The following is a 23,319-nucleotide window of genomic DNA, read 5'->3' as shown; positions in this document are numbered from 1 at the left end:
CCGCACTGCGCCTGCGCCGCGGCTTGTTTGTGTGCGTGCGTCTGGGGGAAGAGGGGGCAGAGCTTGGTTCCCGCCTCCCTCGTCGCCGCCGGCCACGCCCCTCGCGGCCTCTCCCATTGGGTGGGAGGGGAAGCGTTCAAGCCAATCAGCGGGGTCCTGTTCAGGTTCGGAGGCGGGGCGCAGGAGAGAATTCCTGAGGAATTCTGGGAGTTGAAGTCCAGGCTTCCTTCAAGGATGCTTTGGAACGACCGCCGCTTGTTATCAAACTTAATCGTGATTGGATATAGCCTGCAAGGTTGGCTCCTCCCACACCTGTCTCGGATGCCGTTCAGGTGAGGCCAAATCCACCAATGACCGAAAGGATCTTATTACAAGTAGTCCCTGATTTAGAACAGTTCATTGAGTGACCTTTTGAAGTTATGACAGTTAAAAAAGCACCGTTTGGCCATTTTCACATACTTACAGCCCTTGCAGCATCCCCAGGGTCATGTAATTTACATTCCAATGCTTGACAATGGGTTCATATTTATGACGGCTGCAAAGTCCCGGGGTTATGTGATCATCTTTTGTGATAAACAAAGCCAAAGACTTTCAAAGTCAAAGACAATAAAAAGTTAAAATATTTTGGACATGTGATGAGACACCCAGAAAAATACGGCATCCTTCACTTAATCCTCCAGGGAAAGATCGAAGGCAAATGAAGTCCAGGCAGAAGCAATAGCAATAGCAGTAGACTTATATACCGCTTCATAGGCCTTTCAGGCCTCTCTAAGCGGTTTACAGAGAGTCAGCATATTGCCCCCAACAATCTGGGTCCTCATTTTACCCACCTCGGAAGGATGAAAGGCTGAGTCAACCCTGAGCTGGTGAGATTTGAACCGCTGACCTGCTGATCTAGCAGTAGCCTGCAGTGCTGCATTTAACCACTGCGCCACCTTGGCTCTTATAAGAAGAAGAACATCATGGCTTCAAAACCTAAGGGTCTGGTTTGGAGAAAACTCAGCAGCACTTTTTCATGCAGCTGTTGACAAAAATAGGATTGCCAACATCTGGATATGGCAGAAGTGGATGTGGCCAGTGGAAAGGCAGTGATCCTGGAAGCTGTACAACCTAGATATTGAAGTAAAAAAAATCAGATGTTGCCCATCTGATTTTCATGATCACTTAATTATTTCAATGTATTTCTGGACATTTTTTAGACAAGTGTTCCCTCTAGCTAAATCCCAAGCATGTAACTGGAAACTCACAGAACGTACACCTTTTGAAGGGAACTGTCATGTATTTGCAATCTTGCTTTGTCAAGAACTTCCTCCAATAATTCTTGGGCTGGACGCGTTTGATTCCTTCAAAATGCATGCAGAATTATCTTGTTGTCAATTTTTATTACGTTGTGTGACAACTAAGGTGTGTCACAAAAAGGTGTTTTCAATGTAGTGAGACCAACATCATGGGTTGTCAAAGAATATGTTTAATAAAAAATAATTAAACTTCCATTTGCTCTATAGAACATCATAGAAAGTAATTCAATAAATTACAAATAACTTTTAAGACGCTTGTTCAACTACAAGAAAGCAAATTCAGACTACACAGAACACAACTGGCAAATATTGCAAAATGTTCAAGGAAAATAAAACAGGACTAAGACAGATCATGAAGCCCAAAACAAAGAATAGGAATACAAGGCAAATAACAACTAAAGTTATTTTAGTCACTACCAACATACACTTCTTCACCATCCTGGATATTTGTACTGAAATTTCAGTATTAATGTAATTCTAATGAAGATTCTTAACAATTCATTATGCAGCCACACTTGCATATTGTTTTAGCTGACAAGAGTGCGTACTTCTCTTCTTGCAACTGATACTGATTTAAAAACAAATTTTACTTTGTATTCATACTGCTGAAACTGTAAAATTGCCTTATTGTAGACAAAGATCACTAGAATGGTAAGCAAATTCACTTCACCATAATTAGGAAAATACTTTATTTCATAAATTTATTAAAAATTATGCTTAGGGTTTTCTTTCAGGGGGCAGGTATGTTGGGGCGGGGGATGGTACAAAGTGGTATTATTGAAATACTCATTGACTAAGTCAACAATTGTGTTTGGAAAACTTTGGCTATATTGTGGATAACATACAAGAAACAAAAGTGCTATATTACAAAGGGCGAAATATTAAATATGTAGTAATCATGATGAAAAATTGCTACCCCTTTCCCCTGACATGTTTTGACTATTGCTAAGACACTGTATGAAGGACCAAACAAGTCATACTATTCTGAGGGGGAAATACAATAACCAGCACAATTCAAATGATGCTTTTATAACTCTGTAAATTACATGTAATACTGCCTTCTACCCAAGGGAGTTGTGATTTTGCATGTACAAATTTTGTTTTTATTGATAAAGATTTGGTAAAAAAAACCAACACAGTCTTGTTTACTGTACAAGCAAGCATATAGAACCATATCAAAATACAGCTTTTGTTAAATTATTCCCTTTTGAAGAGGTTTTGTCATTGACTATACTGCCAGTACGTTTTATCCATTCCATCAACATTTTATTTTATTTTTTTGCCTATTTTGGACCTCAAATGAGATTAACGCAATCTCACACTTCATCTCAGTCAGTTCCACCATATGGTGTGAATCTATGATTCTACCATGTCAGAGTAATAGCAGCTTCAGAAAAAAATAATAAAAATAATAATAAATCCTACCACACTTCAAATGTTAAGATTAATTCTACATAGTAAAGTTCTAAGGATTTATATTCAAACAGACGCTTTTAAGCACTGTTTATATCATGGTTTCATGGTATACTTTTCTCACATTATCATTAAAAGTGCTTTAAAAGTTACAGGGCAACTCAGCATTATTATAATTATCCAATATACCCTAAACCTTGATTTTTTTGGGGGGAGGGGATGAATATGTGTGTTTGTGTGTACATACACACACGTGTATGTATATATATATATATATATATGTGTGTGGGTGTGTGTGTATGTATATATGTATGTATATTTATATATATATACACATATACATACATACATACATACATGAATATACATATATATTTCTCAAGTCCGTAAAAATGTGAGATTTTTAAAATGTCTACATTTCCCCTTACCATTATGAACTGGTAACTACAAGAGGTTAAATGACAAAGACGAAATAGAAACCTGGACAAACAGAGAGAAGAGTCTTAACTTTGCAAGGATGCTAATCCTCGTACGTGACGTATGCAGTGTTTAGAGTGGCACTTCTGAGTTATTTCGACATGTGGATACAGCGCCTCAACATGAAGGCTGCAGATGGAGCGAAACTTAAAATCAGTACCTAGGGTGCTGAAGACAGGAAAGGGGATAATATTTAAATAAAAGCTTTCCCTTTGCTAGAAGTAAAAAGAGTGCAACTGGTAACGATTAACTTCCCTTGCCAAATTTTAACACACAACAGGAGGCTTTTTAAAAAGCGAAGCATTATAGGAAAACAAGCAGAGAAACCAATGTAAACTTTCTAAACTAACTCAGCTGAGGTAACAAGTAGCCAATTTCATTGGCTGAATGGGAAACTTTTTATTTTATTTTATTTCAAACACAGTTGTACCTGAACTGGGAACATCAACAGTGCATTATAACACCAGATCATTTCCATAGAATTAAAGCAATGGATGGTGATGTAGATTCTACAGCTTTCATGACATTCATTAGCTGCCCAAATTATTGCTGAGTTTTGATCTGTAAATTATAAGTGTCAAGGAGGCTGTAAAACTATATTCAGATTAAATCAATAATGCGCATAAAGAACTGTTCACCGCAAATATATTAAATATACAGCTCTTCCTAAGCTTTCTTTTAAAAAAATTACTCCCCACCCCCAACTCAAAATTATAATGCCTTTTTCCTGTAATTTTTTTTTCCTCGTTTTTACACCATTGTGTATATTTTGATAGTACACACAGAATTTTCAGGAACTAAAAGAACCTCAAGAAATATTACATGCAAAATGTTTTGTTTTGTTTTTTAAAGCAGTTTGCACTTCTAAACAATACTGAAATGTTCGGTTCAGTAAATTACTGATGCACTCACGCAAACACTGTGTTATTTACAACAAAATAATGAAAGAACAACTTGAAAACCAGTTTATAATTTAAGTGCAGAGTCTGGGGGGAGGGAAGGGGGAAATCAGTCTTCATCGCTGGAGTCTGAATCCTCCTCCGAGGAGGACGTACTGTCACAGCCGGAAGAAGCGTCTGCTTTCTCCGAAGCTTCGTCTGTGCTGTTTCCGTTGCGAGAGCTCGGCTCGGTTTCCCCCTTGCCGCCTTCTTCATCCGGAACCCTGGAATTTTCTTCCTTTTCTCCCAGAGGCTTGGTGAAGCCTGTGCCATGATTTTCACTGTTATGTACATCAAAAATATTTGATTGGGACAAAGCTGGGATATGGAGATTAAGGCCTGGCGTGAGAAGCATTCCTGGGTAAAGTATATTGGACAAGAGTAAAGGGTTAAGAGCTAAGGAGCTGGCCGTGGTGCTGGCCGCCGAGGAGGTCGAAGGAGAACCGGAGACGGAGTTTTCTCCACCATTATGTGCATGTGAGCTTTCTGTCCTCTCTTTCTTTCCGTCCAGCTCTCTGGGGTCCTGCCCTTTCCTCTCCTCGGGAGCAGGCTCAGTAGACTTGGTTAGGAGTCCTCGCATGCCGAGCAAATTTGGTAAACCAGCCATTCCTGAAAGTAACATGGGAAAGACGGCGGCCATGTTTTTCGCGTCTCCTGCCGTGTTCAGACCGGCAGATATTCCCATTAAACCCGTGGTCACCTGTAACGACTGAAAGTTTTGCAGGTTTTGCTGTAAGGCCTGCAGGGTTGAGAGATCCACCCCCGGAAGTAGCCCGTTGGTCAGCAAAGGGGCGACTGGAACGTTTGCCGCCGACGTAGCCGCAGCCGCTGCCTTGGCGATTTCGCTTTTGGGCCGTCTTCCTCTCCTGCTGATTTCTTCTCGTACGACAGGTCCCGTGAGAATGCGGTCAAACATGCTTTCTGGAAGGAATCCCTGGTGGGTAGTGGGGAAAAAAATATGAAAAATTTTATTCCGCGCCACTGTCTGCTCTGCATCACAATTCGGTGCAGTTAAATGCAACACCACAATAAGTAAAATAAGAAACACTAAGCTAATACAAAGTTACGTTTATTATCCATATAAGCAACTTAGAACTGAGGAGAAATTTCCTGACAGTTAAAACAATTAATCAGTGGAACAGAAGTTGCCTCCAGAAGTTGTGAATGCTCCAACACTGGAAGTTTTTAAGAAGAGATTGGATAACCATTTGTCTGAAATGGGATAGGGTTTCCTGCCTAAGCAGGGGGTTGGACTAGAAGACCTCCAAGGTCCCTTCCAATTCCATTTATTCTACTCTACTCTTCTCTCCTCTATTCCAATCCATGCCATGCCATTCTATATTCTTTACTCTACTCTACTCTCTCTTCTCTCCTCTATTCCAATCCATGCCATGCCATTCTATATTCTCTACTCTACTCATTTCTGTTTCTATTATTTCTATTTCTATTCCTATTCGCTCAGTAATCTTCAAGGAAAGTCAATGTCATTTTCAGGTAACTCAATTTAAGACCTAGAAGGAATTTTTTTTATGGCTGTTTGTTACTTTTCTCAGCAGAGCAAGTAAGGCTCAAGATTTTTGCGAAGCTTTTCTCAACCAGCTAAAAAAAAAGGATTTTCTATGATTCAGTTAATCTTCCGATGCAGCTGCTGGAATACCTATTATTATTATTACACTCACCGACTGTTTAACAACATCTGCCCATTCAGGAGCTACACCATATTCAGAATTTTCTTTCAGGAATCTGCAGAGGTCTTTCAGCGGAGGAGCGAAGGCACCACCTACCTGTAACAGAAACGAGGAGGATATTTCTCACTTTACTTGCATTACATTCAGGTAGTCCTCGACTTAATTCATTCAGTGAGCGTTCGCAAAGTTACAACAGCAGTGAGAAAAGTGACTTCTGTCTGTTTTTCACACATGATCATTTCAGCATCCCTATGGGGGTTTGATCAAAATTCAGACACTTGGCAACTGGCATGTACTTACGACAGTTGCTGTGTCCCAGGGTCACGTGATTCCCCTTTTGCGACCTTCTGATCAAGCAAAGTCAATGGGGGAGCCAGATTCACTTAACAACCATGGTAAGGAAGGTCGTAAAATGGAGCAAAACAAATGTCTCACTGAGCAACAGAAATCCGGGGCTCAATTTTGCTCGTAAGTCGAGGACTACCTGTATTGAAAGAGCCTAGCAACTATTTGTGCTGATATAATCTCATTGTAGCAAAGCAATTACCTTTCTAGCATTCCTTCTGTTTATCAGCTGAACGCGTTCTTCCCCAGTAAGGCTATTGATGTCCAGCTTATTGGGATTGCGGCAACGATGCCTTTTTTGTTTCGGTCTTCCTTCGTGAAGCTGCATTTTCTGTTATTCAAGAATATATATTTTTTTTTAAAAATGGTTCACGAAATGCTCTCAAATCTGTTTTCAAGTATTTCCAGGCTGTAGGATGGAACTAAATCACACTGGGACTTAAATGCAGAGTACCTATTTATGCAGCATAATGCATTTGGTAAGCTAAATAGTTCCAAGCTAGGCAAAACCCAAGTGTGTCTATACTTGCTTACAATTAAAACATCTACACTGAGAGATGTGAATCACACAGAAGGCAGGGAAAATTCAAAGACCACATCAGAGGTGCCCCCCCCCCAAAAAAACTCCACCCCACTGCTTTCCATCATACCAGTAAAACTACTCACGGGGATAAAGGCTCCTAAATCTTCGACATAGTCAGGATGTTCACTGAGCCATTTTTCCAAATCTTTTCTCTTAGGGGCATCGTCGCCCGCAAGCCTTGTGCCATCTTTTAAATTAATAACTGGAACGGGGCTTTCTGCATCACACAGGCCTTGCGATGGTGCAAACGGAACAGGGGGCATTATGCCTAAACCAACCTGAGGGGTACTAACGCCATGACAAACCTGGAAGAAAATAAATAGGTTATAAAGACGAGGAAAGGCATTTTGTAATTTACACATTGAGGCCTTTGAACTATGGTGTTGGAGAAGACTCCTGTGAGTCTCTTGGACTGCATCCAACCGGTCAGTCCTAGAGGAGATCAACCCTGACTGCTCTTCAGAAGGCCAGATCCTGAAGAGGAAACTCAAATACTTTGGCCACCTAATGAGAAGGAAGGACACCCTGGAGAAGAGCCTAATGCTGGGAAAGACGGAGGGCAAAAGAAGAAGAAGGGGACGACAGAGAATGAGGGGGCTGGATGGAATCACCGAAGCAGTCGGCGTGAGCTTCGATGAACTCCAGAGGATGGTAGAGAACAGGAAAGCCTAGAGGAACATTGTCCATGGGGTCGCGATGGGTTGGATACGATTTTGAAACCATCAATAATTTACACATTTGTTTTTTTAGTTCTGCAAATGTAAAAATCTCCTCCATAAGCATGCGTGTGCGCACACACGCATACACACACACACACACACACACACACACACACAAGACAAACCCAAAGTTGAGGATGAAGCATCTTTTTTTCCCTAAGGGCTAATGCCAAAATTAACATGACATAGTTATGCTGCGCATTCCCGAATTCCTTCTGGTCAGCCTTAGGATGCCAAAAGCTCTCAAAATTAACATTTCAATTGGCTTCAAATAGCAGCCCAGATTTACTCACGTGGTTAGGCGTTTTGCTTCTATTTAAAAACAAGATATCAACCCCTTCCACATTTTTCCTTCTTCCTCTCCTCTTTTTCACGGCTGGCTGATCGCTAGCAATTACTCCATTTGCACAAGCGTTCGACTGCTTAGAGGTTCCTAATGAAATGGAAGATAAAATGATCAGCTGAAAGAAAAACAAAACTGATCAAACTTCCAGACAGAATCTGTGACAGCAACAATAATTGGGAGATTCAATTGACTTGGCAAGTGGCTGTCTAAAACATAGAAATGTGAGGGTAGCACTTTTTTTCTGCAAATCATTGTATGTATGAGCCAAGGTGGCGCAGTGGTTAAATGCAGCACTGCAGGCTACTGCTAGATCAGCAAGTCAGCGGTTCAAATCTCACCGGCTCAGGGTTGACTCAGCCTTCCATCCTTTCCGAGGTGGGTAAAATGAGGACCCAGATTGTTGGGGGCAATATGCTGACTCTCTGTAAACCGCTTAGAGAGGGCTGAAAGCCCTATGAAGCGGTATATAAGTCTACTGCTATTGCTATTGCTATCAGCCCAGCCTTTTTCCAGAATAATCTGACTGCTGCAGGGGGTGATTAAGGAAGCAAGAATATAAATCTGAACTTAAAATTAACATTTTCAAAAATTACTTGTAGAATCAGCTTTTCATTTTCCAGTTTTTTTTCTGGGGTGCCAGGCTTGGCATTACACTAAAAAAAACAATATTCTAGCCGTTATGGGTTAGATTGAATTGGTGCCTCTTGGGGGGGGGGGGGGTTTGGGGGGGGATACATGTCAACAGGTTTAGCCACACCAAGGATCTTTTCAACATCGACAATACTTTGGCTGTCTCGGTGGTGTGGTTTGCACCTGTTTTTCTATGTCAGTTATTTTACAAGCATGCTGACTCATATAGCGCTACGTACACTGGTAGTTACATAAATTTTTTTTTAAAAAAATGCAGGAGCAAGCTGCACCCATTTTTAAAAATAGTAAGGGTGTACAAGGCAGAAAGTAAAAGTTGGTGGCTGGCCACATAAAAGAAGCTGAGAAAGTTCAAAGAAAAGTTAGCCTTGACACCAAAGTAGCACAGAGATAATAAACCCATTAGCTCGCTACTAGTAATAACACTGAAGTTCCATCACGCTAGTCAAGCCCACTTTGGAATTGTGTGTGTGAGAGAGAGAGAGACAAAGAGGGGGAGAGGGAGAGAGAGAGAAGGAGGGAGGGTGAGAGAGGAAAAGAGAGAGGGAGAAGGAAGAGAGACAGAGAAGTAGGGAGGAAAAGAGAGAGGGAGGAAGAGAGAGAGAGGGAAGGAGGGAGGGGGAGAGAGGAAGAGAGAGAGGGAGGAAGAGAGAGACAGAGAAATAGGGAGGAAAAGAGAGAGGGAGGAAGAGAGAGAGAAGGAAGGAGGGGGAGAGAGGAAAAGAGAGGGGGGAGGAAGAGAGAGAAGTAGGGAGGAAAAGAGAGGGAGGAAAAGAGAGAGGGAAGGAGGGAGGGGGAGAGAGGAAAAGAGAGAGAGGAAGAGAGAGAGAAGGAGGGAGGGTGAGAGAGGAAAAGAGAGGGGGGAAGAGAGACAGAGATGTAGGGAGGAAAAGAGAGAGAGGAAGAGAGAGGAAGAGTGAATGGAGGGGGAGAGAGAAAAAGAGAGAGGGAGGAAGAGAGAGAGAGAAGGAAAGAGGGTGAGAGAGGAAAAGAGAGAGGAGGGAGGAAGAGACAGAGAAGTAGGGAAGAAAAGAGAGAGGGAGGAAGAGAGAGGGGGAGAAGGGAGGGGGAGAGAGGAAGAGGGAGAGGGAGGAAGAGAGAGGGAGAGAACATATAGTACTTTATATTGCCTGAAACTATAAAAAATCAGTGAATCTGTGGGACTTTCCAAATGCTACAAAGTGTTTAGAGTGATCAGAGATTATGATTCAGCTGAGCTTTACGAAGCCTCCTTTTCACAATTTGATATCCTATGAAACGACTGTAAAACAGGGCAATAAAAAGTTACAGCTGCCCTTCCACCACTTTCCCCGATCGCTCTGGGCCTTACCCGACTCTGGCAAAGACTTTGGGAAATTGGCAAGGCTGGTCTCTGACGCGTTCTGGAGTTCATGTAGCCTGGCGAGGTACTGTTGCTGTCCTAACAGGCCATCTTCGCTTTCAAATGGCCTTTTCTGAGAAAGGCCCTGCTTCTGAAAAATTAATTTCAAACCACCTTCCTGTTAAGCAAATGTAAGAGTTAGCCGATTTGTTTGGGAAGGAAGGAAGTATTCCCCCCCCCCCCCCCCCCGCTGTTTAGGATTTACATGCAGAATTTTACGTCCAGGCCCCTCACCATCACCCCACATGACGATACAGGTAGTCCTTGGCTTAAAACTATTCATTCAGTGACCATTCAAAGTTACAACGGCACTGAAAAAAGTGACGGATGACTCTTTTCACACTTTGCATTACGTCACATGATCAAAATTCAGGCAACTGGGGGGCTATTTGTGACAGTTCCAGTGTATCCCCTTTTTGTGACCTGACAAGCAAAGTCAACAGGAAAGCCCAATTCACTTAAACAACCGCGTTTGCTAACTTAACAACTGCAGTGATTCACTGAACAACTCTCTCACTTAGGAACAGAAATTTTGAGCTCAATTGTGGCCGTAAGTCAAGGACTGCCCGTGTTTACAATTGCATTTAGCCAGTTTCAATATCAAATGCATTAGACGACTTATATAAATATGCAATCAAAGTGGAGATCCATAGATATATCGAGAGACCAAGCTGGAAGAGGTTGAATTAATTCGTCTGTGTGTTACCTGCTAACTCCAGTGTGCAAACCCTAAGGAGCTACGGACATTATTCTGATGGTTTGCTAATTTGAAATTGTAATTCATCGAAAACTCCCTTTTTTTTTGAAAAAAAAAAAAGATAATTCTAAGATAAAAGATGCCATATTTGGGAAAGTAATTACAGCGCCAGAAAAAAAGCATTGAGAAAGGCCATTCAAGGAAGCAACTCATCAGCAAAGACTGCAAAAGAGCAAGAAATGATGCTATGTTGCTGCTGGGTCTTGAAAACGAGATTCTCAAAAGAGAGAAAAGGGGGGGGGGGCGGCAAAGACTCCAAAATCGCTGCTCCAAAATACCCGCAAGTATTTAGGCGGAGAAAGTAAGATTGAGAGCAGGCAGCCACTTGTAGGTAAAGCATGCTGCACACCGCAATCGCAATCAGGCCCTAGGGCAATAAAAATAAACATACGTCATTGATTTTCACTGTAAACTCCTTTTCCTGCACATGCTTCTTCACCTTTGACATCTGTGCTGATTGGTCGCTTTCTTCTTTGACGTCTGCGCTTGGAGGAGTCGGGATGCTGGGCTCGCTGTAGTCTGCAGCGGCACCTGGGCTGTCTAGGAGTTTGGTGGTGTAGAAGGAAGCCACGGGATTGGTCTCGTAATTTCTCCTTGCCAAAGGCCATTTACCTTTCAGGACTGTTTGGCAAATACTATCCAGGCGGTTAATCATAACCCGATCCTAAAAACCAACAGGAAGCTGCTTAGAAATTTCACATTCACCTCTCTCAGGATTAACGCAACTCGCAAACAAATCAGTGTGTAACAACCAACAGAAAGGATGACTCCAAACGGTTTAGGGGAAATTCTTTCCTATTTTACCATAAAACTACCCTAGGAGAAATTACAGAGTGTACTCAGTCAAGGGGACAAAAGTGCACAAATGTTACTAAAAACCATTTGTCTGAAATGCAATAAGTTAGCAATAGCAGTTAGACTTATATACCGCTTCATAGGGCTTTCAGCCCTCTCTAAGCGGTTTACAGATTCAGCAAATTGCCCCCACAATCTGGGTCCTCATTTTTACCCATCTCGGAAGGATGGAAGGCTGAGTCAACCCTGAGCCGGTGAGATTTGAACCGCTGAACTGCAGATAGCAGTCAGCTGAAGTGGCCTGCAGTACTTGCACTCTACCCACCGCACCTTGCTGCTTGAGGAGGGGGTGGGCCTACGACAGGGGTGTCAAACTCAATTTCATTGAAGGCTGCATTCAGGGTTGTGTTTGACCTTGGGGAACTGGGGTGGGCATGGCCAGTTTGACATCACTCATGTCAAGGGCACCTGTGTTGACCCAAGAGCTCCGCCAGCGAAAATGGCCTCCGGCAACCCTCTGCCAGTGAAAGCGGAGCCTGGAAGGGCTGCACACGGGCCGGTCCTTCACTGCATCCAGGGTGGCCTCGTGGGCCAGATCTAAGCACCCCATGGGCTGCGTCCGGCCTACGGGCCTTGGGTTTGACACCCCTGGACTAGAAGACCACCAAGGTCCCTTCCAACTCTGTTTTCTTTTTTTAAACTACAACAAAAATCACGTGACTGTTAATCCGAAGTGAAAATATTTCAATCTCCATTTCATGACAGTACGGTAAGCATTTGGCTACAACTTTACCTTGGGCCAGTAAGAAGCAGCTAACATATATCCACCTTGCAAGATACAATTAGAATTTGGTGTTCCGTTATTCATTTGGAAACTGTCCTGGGTTTCGTCCTGCACCGTGCTTATGGAAGCTACACTTTCCTCATCGTATGCTTTCAGGTGAGGCGTCCCTTCCCCTGGAGGAAATTTTAGATAATCAGTAACAACACAGGCCCTTCTGCTATGCAGAGGTTTGACGGGCACAATTACACAAGACGCTTCCTAGCACTTCCTCCCGCTCAATTTTGAAGTACATAGAAATAGTCCTCAATGCCTACGGAGATAGTCAACCATTCGGGTCGTGGTTGTCCCAAAAGTGCTTTTTCCAAAAGGCAACTGGACTTCCTTGGAAGCGTTTCACTTCTCATCTGAGAAACTTCTTCAGAACTTTGGGGAAAGCACTTTTGGGATAGGTACTCCTTGATTTATCACCATTTGTTCAATGGCCAATCAGAATGACAACAGCATCAAAACGAATGGCATTTCTCAGTGGGAGCTCCAGGGCCAGGCCGGAAGATGAGGCCTTCCAGGAGAGGCATCTCTCATGTTCCTTATCAGACACTCCATCGGCTTAACAACCTGTGAGATTGCTTAGCGATTAGGACATTAAGCGAGGTGTCAATGGCCACTTTGCTCAATGACTAAGGTTCTGGTGCCAATTGAGGTGATAAACCAAGGATTATTTGTAAAATTCATATTGCATAACAGATGAGAGAAATTAAGTTAGGTAGAATTGGTTTAAGATGCAAGACAAAAGTAACAGTAGCACCATTTAAAAAAAAATATCAAAGGACAAATAATGCCTGCCCTGCTATACACAAACAATATCACAATTATAAATAAAAATTTGAGAATCTGATCACCAAGCACATAAAAATGGGCACGGGAACATTAAATAATTAAAGGAGATTAAACTGCATTGATGAATGTTTCCTTCTAGCTACAAAACATTCTGCCAATTTCTTTTGCAAGCCATCTAGGAAAGTAGAATGTGGCTCAACAGTATAAATTGCTGCTGATTATATCAGAAAAAAATCTTAGCTCCATACTTAATTTTTTCTTAATGGGTGGAACCATAAAAAAAATTATTAACTAGCTTACTAATCATATTGTCTTTGTAAATATATAATTACCTATCCTTATTTTGCTCTATAAAAGTTACTTTTAAAGAGTAAAAAAACATTCTAGTGGAAGAAACGACGACTCAAGAAGATTGATTGTTTTGCAGAGAGATTATATACACCGCGAGCATAAGGATTTTGTTTGGACTAATCCGGAACTTTATTTTCTCTTCCACACAAACACCATGCAGATTACAATGCAGATATTCTTCTGATTATGCAGCTTTCTGGGTCTCACGCTGCAATTTTTAAAGATGCATTTCTGTGTCCATAGATAGAAAATGCACACATCTTCATGTGAATTAAAAGAACAACCTTAACATGAAAAGAGAGAGCAGCATGGAACGAAACGGAGAATGAACCAATGAATAACTGATTAGAGTACTTCTTTTTTTTTCTCTAAAACATGCTACCTATCTATCTGGTATTGGACCTGGGTACTTGAGAGACCGCCTGCTGCCAATTACCTCCCAAAGACCCGTCAGATCACACAGGGTCGGCCTCCTCCGGGTTCCGTCCACCAGCCAATGCCATCTGGCTACCACCTGGGGGAGGGCCTTCTCTGTAGCAGCTCCGGCCCTTTGCAATGAACTCCCCGCGGAGATCCGGACCCTCACCTCTCTCCAGGCCTTCTGGAAAGCCGTCAAAACCTGGCTGTGCCGGCAGGCCTGGGGTTGATGAGTTCCCCTCCCCTCTCGACTGGTATGGCGGTGTGATTTTTGTGTATTTTAATTATGTGTACTGTTGTTTATGTTCCCTTTCCCCTTTGAGTTGTTCGCCGCCCTGAGTCCCTCCTGGAGAAGGGCGGCATACAAATAAACCAAAACTGAAACTGAAACTGAAACTGAAAATCCATGAAAAATAGTTTATGTCTTTCTCTGAAGCAGCTTCTGAGGTTTTTTAAAAAAATTTTTTAAAAAGGCACTTACGTCTCTTTTGGGCCTCCTCTTCATCACTGTCACTCTCTTCCGACGAAGAGGAAGAAGAGGAAGAGGAGGAAGAGGAAGAAGAGGAGGAGGAGGACGACGACGCTGAAGAGCAAGATGAAGAAGACGAAGAGCTGGATCCTGATCTGGAACGAGAGCAAGAGGAAGAAGACGACGATGAGGATGAAGACGATCTGGAAGAACAGGACGACCTCTCTGAGTCGGAGTTGGAGTCACAGCTAGAGTCCGATCCTCTCTTCCCAGATCTCGGCTTTTTGGAAGCAGCGTTTAGCGTTAAGGGTTCGGTCCTCGCTGCCACCATGCGCCTGCCGTGATCCCCCTTCGGAACGGGCTTGGGGTCAGCCGCGTGTGAGGGTGAGCCGCTCTTCGGGCTCAACGGTTCCGCCTTCACCCCCATCGGCACGTTTTCAGTAGACATGGGCTCCTCGTCTGAGGAATGAGGTTCTTTGTGGTTTTCGTCCTTAGGCTTTGCGTCCTCAAGCACGATCCCTTTAGCGTCCGGCAGCCTGGCTTGGGGCATGAGAGGAGAGGCCGACAGCGCCATCTGGTACGGTTGCAAGAGCGGAGCAGAAGCTGTCCTTGGAAGCGCCGCTTTGCTGTGACTGTAGTTCTTCTGAGCTGACATAAAGGAGAGCTCGGGGTCGCGAAGGATGTGGTAATCTGTCCTGCTCACTCCGTGTTTCGCGGCACCAACCAATAGATCCCAATCATGGGTCCCACATTCCCACCAAGCAGGCAAGTCTGGATTTGGCTGACAAAGTTTTAATCGCTCACAGAGCTGAGGATGACGGACAGCTTGCTCTCGTACCTTTCTGAGGAGCTCGATGCGGTATAAGGTTCGAGATGCACGCTCTTCTGTTATTGGCTGGATGAAAAGGTTTGAATCCACAAAGTCTGCACAGGAAAGACACCCAAAAAGAATTAAGACTTGTAGCAGGAGCTTCTAACATCAGTTGGAATCCGGGACATTAAATGGCCTTTTTTTTTTTTTTTAAAGAAAGTGTTATTTACACATCCATCCCCCCCAATCTCTTTTTCTTTCAGTGAACACAATGCTACCTTCTAAGGTGAAAGAAATTTAGGAGCTTTTGCTTGTTTAAGGGGAAAGAATTTCTAAAACATTACGATATATCAAAACATGCATTTCATGATGTAGGATTTCGGTCATTAGGGCAACTTTTTCAGTACGTGTTTTGTTATTGCTCCTAAAATAGTTTTTCTTTCTTTTTGGGGGGGAGGGGGGAAGTATTATAAGCAACCCACCATCTTTTGAAGGTAAGCGACAAACTCTTCTGCACATGGCCATGAACGCATACAGGTATTTCTCTAAACTTTCGTCCGTTTTTTTATGCAGCCTCGCCATCGCTCGAAATTTTGTCCAGTCAAACTGGGCTCTGTCTGGATCAAATACAACACCAAACGTAGACACCACTCTGTAGAAATCAGCTTCTTCTCTTCTTGTCCACCTAGATGGAAGGGTAAAAGGGAACAGTGATTGCAAATGAACACCGTGGAGGCATCAGAAGATTTCTTGAGACCTGCAATAATCACAGCCTTACCTTTGCTGTCTTTCAATTTTGGCAGCTACTTTTGGATTTAGAACAGCTTCTTCAAAGGCAGATGGCATCACACAAGCCTGGACAGAAAACGGGGCTTGAATTGGCTGGCTTTGCCTGCTCTTGCTGGTACGCTGATACGCTGTTATGAGGCGACGCAACCGTGTTGTTAAGGCAGATTGAGTTGGCCAGTAAAGCTTGTCTCCTTCAATGATCTGACCATCTGTAATTGAGAAAGATGACTATAATAATTGGTGTTGGTTTACCACGTTAAGCATCAAACAAAGTGGATGGTTGCATTTCAGAAGCGCAATTGTTGAAGTAGAAAGTTAAAACCGTAAGATTTTACCTCCATCTCCTATTACAAGATCCCCTGGCGATGAGGCATCATCCTAAGAAATAACATTCAGAATGCAAAATGAACAGAAGCGCAGTTCAGGTACAATATATGCCGTGTTTTGAAGTTGACTCAACACACCAAAACCAGCAGTGACTTAAGGTTAACTATGACAACTCTCATTTAAACATAAACTCATGATCTCTCTGTACAAAACTCGTGATTTCTCTACCCAAAATAAATATTGCATCACATGAAATGAACGCAATTTCTAATTGATACAGCTCACCAAATATAACCAAATAATACAACAATGGATATGTTTGTAAATAATAGTTAGCCAAATATAGTTAATCAAGACAAATATGAAGCATGACAAAGGATAAGCATGACAATCCTATAACATATATTTATTGTACTTATTTACAAGATTTATAAGCGACTCCACTCAGAACTAACAGGAATGTCGAGGAAAATATTGTCCTAACCGGGGTGGGGGGTGGGGAGGGGAATCAGCCTTCTTTATTTGATGTATTCGTCTGGCAGATGTTATTGGGAGAAGACACTCCACAGATGTTCAGGCCTTCAAAGAGCTTTAAATGTGCAACCAGCATCTTGATTTGCATCCGAAAGATGGCTGGTGGGACTTCCACACCATTGGTGCTATATGGGAATAATGATAGGAGTCCAAAGCTATTTGGACTGCTATATTCTGGACAAGTTGTAGTTGTGCATATTGTGCAATGAAAGTGAGGTGGCAGGCTGAACCAAGGTAGGCCTCAAGCCTGAACCAAACTAGGGTCTCATGATAGTAAGCTTTAACCCTTCAGTCTGAATCAAATTATGTGACTCTTCTTGCAGGTGAAGATGAGTCACAAAGGGGGGACTGAGGTGGCGGGCTGAACCAAGGTAGGCCTCAAGCCTGAACCAAACTAGGGTCTCATGATAGTAAGCTTTAACTGTTCATATATAGAAATTGCAAAGGGTTGCTTTTAGGAAGTCTGCACATGAAAACTGCTGAAGCAAAAGTCTCTATTTTAATGTATCTGCTGGCTTGACTGTAAATCTGTCTGGAAGACACATTTAAGTTCCTCAAAATGTATTCTATGGTTGACCGTTGGCTGACTATGAATTATAACTTCCTGTAGACATAATATTGCTGTAACTCAAGGGCAAATCTTGAGGGGTGTTTCCAAAACTAACAGATGGCTTTAGCTGAAAGTGATAAACTATATAAGGAAGTTCCTGAATTTCATTCAATGTTCAGGCCAATTATTCTTTGCTATAAACCTGCGCAAATAAACTATTCCTTCCCTGAAGAGCTGGCTTGTGTGTCCTGTTTATTCTACAATAAAAGGTCCTCCTAGCCGTAATAGCCACGCAAGTAGGAGTTGTGAATCCAGTAGGAGATATAACCTAGTTCAGTACTGTAGGGGCATAACCCAGTCCAGCATTAAATTTGGAGTCTCCTTGGAGTCGGACAGCCTGCAAACCCAGAGCCATTCTGGGTTAAGCCTTAACCTGCTCCTCCACATCCAAATCCAAACACATTTACCCAAACTGTAAAGAAACAAAGAATGATGAAGTGAAAATGTGTTACCTCCATATCGTCTTTAAACAAGGCTGGGGCTGGTTTGTATTCTGGGTCTTCTACATCCCTAAGAAACACATTCAACACAGATGTGTAAATGATATAAAAATGAATAACTATTGGTTTAGTTACTAAAAAAATGAGAATGATAAAATGCGTTCATTTGCAGGAAAAAGCAAGTATTGCCAAATAATTTGACTCTAAATCATCTGATTCCTCTGTTCTTGAAATTGTGTTCTTTTTCTCTCTTGAGAAAAAGACCACTTGCTAAAGTTACACCTAAATTGTTCAAATTATCATAACCTTGTGGGGAACAGATTATGGTCCTGAAACCTTCTGTTTTGCATAGTATATCATAAATGGATGAGACAATACTCAATGAATCAGATTAATTACTAAATCAATCTGTGAGAGCCGAGGTGGTGCGGTGGTTAGAGTGCAGTACGGCAGGCTACTTCGGCTGACTGTTAGCTGCAGTTTTGGCAGTTCAAATCTCACCGGCTCAAGGTGGACTCAGCCTTCCATCCTTCCAAAGTGGGTAAAATGCAGACCCAGTTTGCTGGGGGCAATATGCTGACTCTGTAAATCACTTAGAAAAGGCTATAAAGCCCTGTAAAGCGGTATATAAGTCTAAGTGGTATTGCAATTGCTAAATTGGATAGTATTTGCATGGGCGCTAAAAATGGCAACTGGCTTTCAAAAGCGGTTTAAAAATTCATACCCATCCATATAATCATTTGCTCTCTGCTCAGCAGCTACGGCCTTATCATCCGGTTTCCCCACTCTTTCCAAGAAGCAAAGGGCAGCATCTGCTCTAATTGTGTTGTATTTTTCATAACCTGGAAAGAAATGTATTCTGAATATAACCTTCAAGACAAAGCAAGCAAGCAAGCAGATAATGTCCTTATGGCTTACCATGTTTAAAAACACCTATTAATAGAGATTTATCTGCTTCTGTATCCCACCATTCGGCTGGCACTTCGGAGTGGTCTGGTTCCGGGACCCAGATATCAATTTCACTGAAAGGTTTAGTCAGAAAGCAGGTGTTAAAAGTCTTTCTATTGTGAGATATAAACTTTCACACAACACAGAAATGTGCCCAACATATGTGTTGTGGCCCAGCAGGAGCCGTTGGAGCTGCCAGCAGACTCCGACAGCGAGGGGCCCTATGAGTCGGCTCTAGGGGATGTGAAGGACCCTGGACAGGGTTCCAACTCCGAGCAGGGTGCAGAGAGGCTGGTTGGCCACCAGGAGGTGCCTGAGCCTTGGACCAGTGGGGAGGAGACAAGGGAGTGTGAGCCTGAGGTCAGTTGTTCCTGGATGCCCAGCAGCGAAGAGCTAATAGGTGTCAGGAACAGTTGCGCAGTTACAGGAGGTAATTGCATTCAGTTGGTGGTCATTAGGCTCCTCTCCAGACTATAAAAGGACTACTTGTGCACACGCCCCTCTTGCAGAAGTCAACGCAGGAACTAATGTCGGAGAACATTATTGTGAGCTTGGCAGGCTGGATTGCTGCCACGGCTTATCTGTGCAGAATTGCTGCCCAAGCTTGTCTGTGTGGGTTTGCTGTCAAGGACCTGTCTGTCTGTTAATTAAATGCTGCAACTTGTCTTTGGCTCGGAGTGTGTGTTGGTGTGGGACGAGGGGGGTCAGAACATATATGAATATCTAAATTTTAAGTTAAAAGCATCAAAACTTCTGTTAAAACTCATCTTAATTCAAAAGCTACCAACAATACTTTTGATCAAGGAATAAAAGAAACAAACTTAGTATCATTTACCTGGCATCAACTCCTTCAAAAACTTTCTGGCATTCATTACCAATGACTTCTTGCTTCAAGTAGTACAGCATTCTAACACGAAGTAAAACCCTGAATAGGCAGGTAAAGATAAATATAAAGCCATTTGAAACATTCAGATTGTTCTTATTTGAAAGAGTTCTTAATTTAAAATACGTATGAAAATAGACCAACAATGACCATAAAATATGACCAACAATGTCTTATGATCATTTATCCACCAACACCACACAATTTAGGTTAATTTTCCCTGGCAAGATTCTAGATTTTTTTTAAAAAAAAACAATCCTTAAAATATAATTTGATGGGGTTTCCTTCTTTGCGTATTTTATTTAAACTTAAACAGCTGACAGACACATAAAGTCAAGATATTTTGAGACATTCCCAAAAAGCCTGAAGGGAGAAGTTAAACCAACTGTGGTTCACTCAATCCAGAAAATGAATGGACCACTTTTGAAAATATATAAATACAGGAGCTTCTGCCTATATAATGCTCTCTGCCAATGCTTCAAAGACAATAGATGGCAGTATGAAAATTTATCAGCTGCTTCCAAACTGGGAGTTCAAAACGGTTCTTTAATGAGTAGAATATTTCTCCCAAATCATCTGGGCTAATTCTCTTTCTCCTTCTCTTACTTATTGCCAAGATATACTTGCTCATGGAAAAGCTACTGACTCAACAAAATCATTATCATTAACACTTAGCCTATTTCATTAAAATGCTAACATTAATTAACTCATTAGGTTTAGTAAAAGGATTTGTTTGCATTTCTAGAAGATATTTTAAAATCACATTCATGATTACTTTTTATAATAATCCAAGGCTTACAGTGCTACTTACTTATTACAGTGGTGTTTTATGTGCTTTTTATACCCATCATCTTGCAACAAATGTTCCGGATTGTACTTGCGAAGCCACTCGGCTTTATGTATATCAAATGTGCTTGTTTGGGTCTTAACTTTCTTTCCTTTTCTGCCCCTGGGGACAGGGGCTGACAAACCTAGGCCAAATAAGAATAGAAGGCGGGGACTTATATTTTTAATTACAGTTTATTAGAATCACATTCGAGCAACACATTCTTGGTTTAAAATGAGCTTTTTGTTTGCTTGCTTGCTAAGAGTAATATCCTCCCAAAGATGCTTACCTAAGTGATTCTGTAATTCTCGAGTCTGCCCGTTCTCAGTCGGCGTAATAAGATCCCAGATAAAACTTTTAATCTTTTCATCTCCTCTATAATGGACAAGGCAATATGCTAGCAGGGCTCGGCAAATTATCTCCACGTCTTGTTCATTTAGCTGTCTCTTGAAGCGCCCGTGCGATAAAATTTCTCTCCAACGACCCCACCTATTTCATTTTAATTTTGAACATTTGAAACAAAAGTGACATACTTGAGATGACTTTTTATGCATTAATGCCCAGTGTTCTTAATTAAATGTGTATTCTGGATCCTTCATTTCTATCAAGAGATGACAGGAATGCCAATTCACGTTGTCAATCACTCATTAGGATGCCATTAAGGATGCAAAGATCTGAGTAACTGTTATATGAATTTTTTTTTAAACTATTCTATGCATTATACCTTACAATATTAACTGGATTTTTTTTTTGTCTATGATCAAGGACCATATAGCTTGATTTCAGTATTTGCTGAATGATAAAAGTTTTGTGATCAGTGCAATCTCCTCTTACAAAACACTACATTATTTTGTTAAATTACATTATTGGAACCACAAACATCAGAAAAAGTAAGGTAAAGTGAGACAATATTCTTTTAAAAAGGCGTATTTTTCTTACACTATTCCAGAGTAAAAGAAAAAAAAACTTACCCGTAAACTAACAGGTTTTTTTCCACCCTAAAGCACTCTGTTCTCCCATAGCCACTGGAGCGATCACAAGATCTTCTAAGTTTTGGTTTATCCTCTCCTTCACTTTCAATGTCAGATAACTCAGCAAGTTCATCTTTTGTAGCATTAAAAGGCCTTGTTTGCTTCCTGATTCTCGGGGTGTCAATAACCAAGCTATTCTGCATAATATAAACAAATGTGCATGTGAAAAATCTCTGCAGATTAAGGCAGACAGGTTCCTAAAGCTCAAATTCCCAAAGATTTATGGTTATATAAAGAGTATCACAAGAGCCTATATAAACCAGGTTAAGAGTACATTTAATCCATGCCTTTCCCTTAAATCTGTCTGGCTCTTCAAAGGTTCCATAAAGATCTGTTCATTTCAGATGGTTTTATAAACAAAGCATGCATATAATTAAAGCAGTAGACTTCTAGTCAGAATACTGTTATTTGTAAAAAAAATTGCTCAAAGCTATTGCAATTAAAAAAAATAGCCGCAGTAACTCAGCAAAAACACTCGTAAATTTAATTGGAAATATACTTACTCTACCACTGATGGCATCTATGTCTATTTCAGCTTTTTTGGCCCATTTCTGCCAGAAGTTGGGGTCATCTAATGAAATATCTGTTCTGTTTCCAGATGCAACAAAACTAGCCTGAAATAAACAGTAAAGCACCATAATGTAATAATTCTTTTTAAGGTAGGGTGAATTATGTAAGATTGTATCTTAATGGTAGGAATGAATCCCATTTGCAGGATCAGATACTTTTGTCAATTGTTAGTTACAAAAGATACAAATGTAAATAAGTGCGCAATAATGGATTCAAATTAGCCACACAGAATTATTTAGAGTTAACATCTCAGTCCTTTTTTTCAGCTTTTCCCATTCTGAGTGCAGCTCCAGGGGTTTAAGAACAAAACAGGCAGTTCCAAACATTTTGGAAATTTTAAGCTCAACAGACAGAGTGTTCTTGAACTTAAATGCTACCAAAACATTCAAAACAACTCATTCTGTGCTCAAAGCAATTCAAAACAAAACATTTTGTACGTCTTTTAAGAATATCAGGGCAGATCTGAGCTCACAGAATTTTCTTAGTGCCCTGTGAAAAAGGCACATTTAATACTTGCTCAACGGTAACTACCTTAGCGAATGTAGAGCCCCTCCCTTCAGATTCAATTGTGATTGTTTTTGTGCGACGTTGCAAGATTTGGTCAATATCTTCTTCACAGAATTTAGAGCCTTCATCCTCTTCATCCATAATGGCGCCATAGGCACCTCTTCGAAGCAAGTCTTCAATTTCCTTTTTGGAAAGTTGCTGAATCTGAAGTAGTAGAATTTGGATGCATTTAAAAGAGCAAGGAAAATAATTTTGTTTACTCAATGCCTTGCATAATAAAAATACTTTTTGTTTAATCATACTTGTAATTTAATAAAAACAATTTCTTTCCATCCTTACTGGAAATATTCCGAAGCATTACATTATTCTGGTATTTTTTAATCTAGGTAGTCCTCGACTTAGGACCACAACGGAGCCCAAAACTTATGTTGCTAAATGTGAAAGTTTTTAAGTGGGTTTTTCACCATCTTACAATCTTTCTTGCCACGGATGTTAAGTTAACTTAACTGCAGTTAAGTTAGTATTAGGGTTGTTAAGTGAATCTGGCTTCCCTATTGACTTTGCTCGCAAAAGGGGATGACATGATCCCGGACACTGAAACAGTCATAAATGTGAGTCAGATGCCAACTGTCTGAATTTTGATCATGACCACCGGGATGCTGTAACAGTTGTAAGTATGAAAATGGTCGTAAGTCACTATTTTTCAGTGCCATTGTAACTTCAATTGGCCACTGAACGAATGGTTGTAAGTCAAGGAATCCCAATATAGGCCTTTTTAGCAGTGCCACTACAAACAA

At 41.4% G+C, this 23,319-nt stretch overlaps 1 protein-coding gene across 8 annotated transcripts in view; it reads right to left on the bottom strand.

Annotated features, from left to right (window-relative positions):
• Positions 1–1,448: 1,448 nt before the first annotated feature.
• Positions 1,449–23,319, bottom strand: part of CHD9 (chromodomain helicase DNA binding protein 9) — a 48,274-nt gene continuing 26,403 nt past the window's right edge. For 4 of the 8 annotated variants that reach the window (XM_087728823.1, XM_087728828.1, XM_087728829.1 and 1 more), the window contains 21 exons: positions 22,547–22,726; positions 21,949–22,059; positions 21,386–21,582; positions 20,704–20,903; positions 20,400–20,559; positions 19,541–19,630; positions 18,676–18,779; positions 18,482–18,599; positions 17,770–17,827; positions 16,182–16,224; positions 15,836–16,055; positions 15,540–15,742; positions 14,259–15,170; positions 12,182–12,345; positions 10,985–11,257; positions 9,786–9,954; positions 7,755–7,894; positions 6,826–7,047; positions 6,362–6,490; positions 5,806–5,910; positions 1,449–5,060 (listed from right to left, as the gene is read on the bottom strand). In XM_087728823.1, the coding sequence (XP_087584949.1) occupies positions 4,197–5,060; positions 5,806–5,910; positions 6,362–6,490; positions 6,826–7,047; positions 7,755–7,894; positions 9,786–9,954; positions 10,985–11,257; positions 12,182–12,345; positions 14,259–15,170; positions 15,540–15,742; positions 15,836–16,055; positions 16,182–16,224; positions 17,770–17,827; positions 18,482–18,599; positions 18,676–18,779; positions 19,541–19,630; positions 20,400–20,559; positions 20,704–20,903; positions 21,386–21,582; positions 21,949–22,059; positions 22,547–22,726 (4,662 nt within the window). In that variant the 3' untranslated portion in view covers positions 1,449–4,196. The remainder of the gene's footprint in view (positions 5,061–5,805; positions 5,911–6,361; positions 6,491–6,825; positions 7,048–7,754; positions 7,895–9,785; positions 9,955–10,984; positions 11,258–12,181; positions 12,346–14,258; positions 15,171–15,539; positions 15,743–15,835; positions 16,056–16,181; positions 16,225–17,769; positions 17,828–18,481; positions 18,600–18,675; positions 18,780–19,540; positions 19,631–20,399; positions 20,560–20,703; positions 20,904–21,385; positions 21,583–21,948; positions 22,060–22,546; positions 22,727–23,319) is intronic. The other 4 variants (XM_087728825.1, XM_087728830.1, XM_087728824.1 and 1 more) reach the window with 3 other exon arrangements.

This window comes from Thamnophis sirtalis, unplaced genomic scaffold, assembly GCF_051295495.1.
Source record: "Thamnophis sirtalis isolate CommonGarterSnake01/CBP01778 unplaced genomic scaffold, rThaSir2_p1.2 scaffold_14, whole genome shotgun sequence".
Taxonomy (NCBI): domain Eukaryota; kingdom Metazoa; phylum Chordata; class Lepidosauria; order Squamata; family Natricidae; genus Thamnophis; species Thamnophis sirtalis.
The sequence above is the reverse complement of the archived record's forward strand: the minus strand, read 5'-3'. Positions and strand labels throughout refer to the sequence as shown.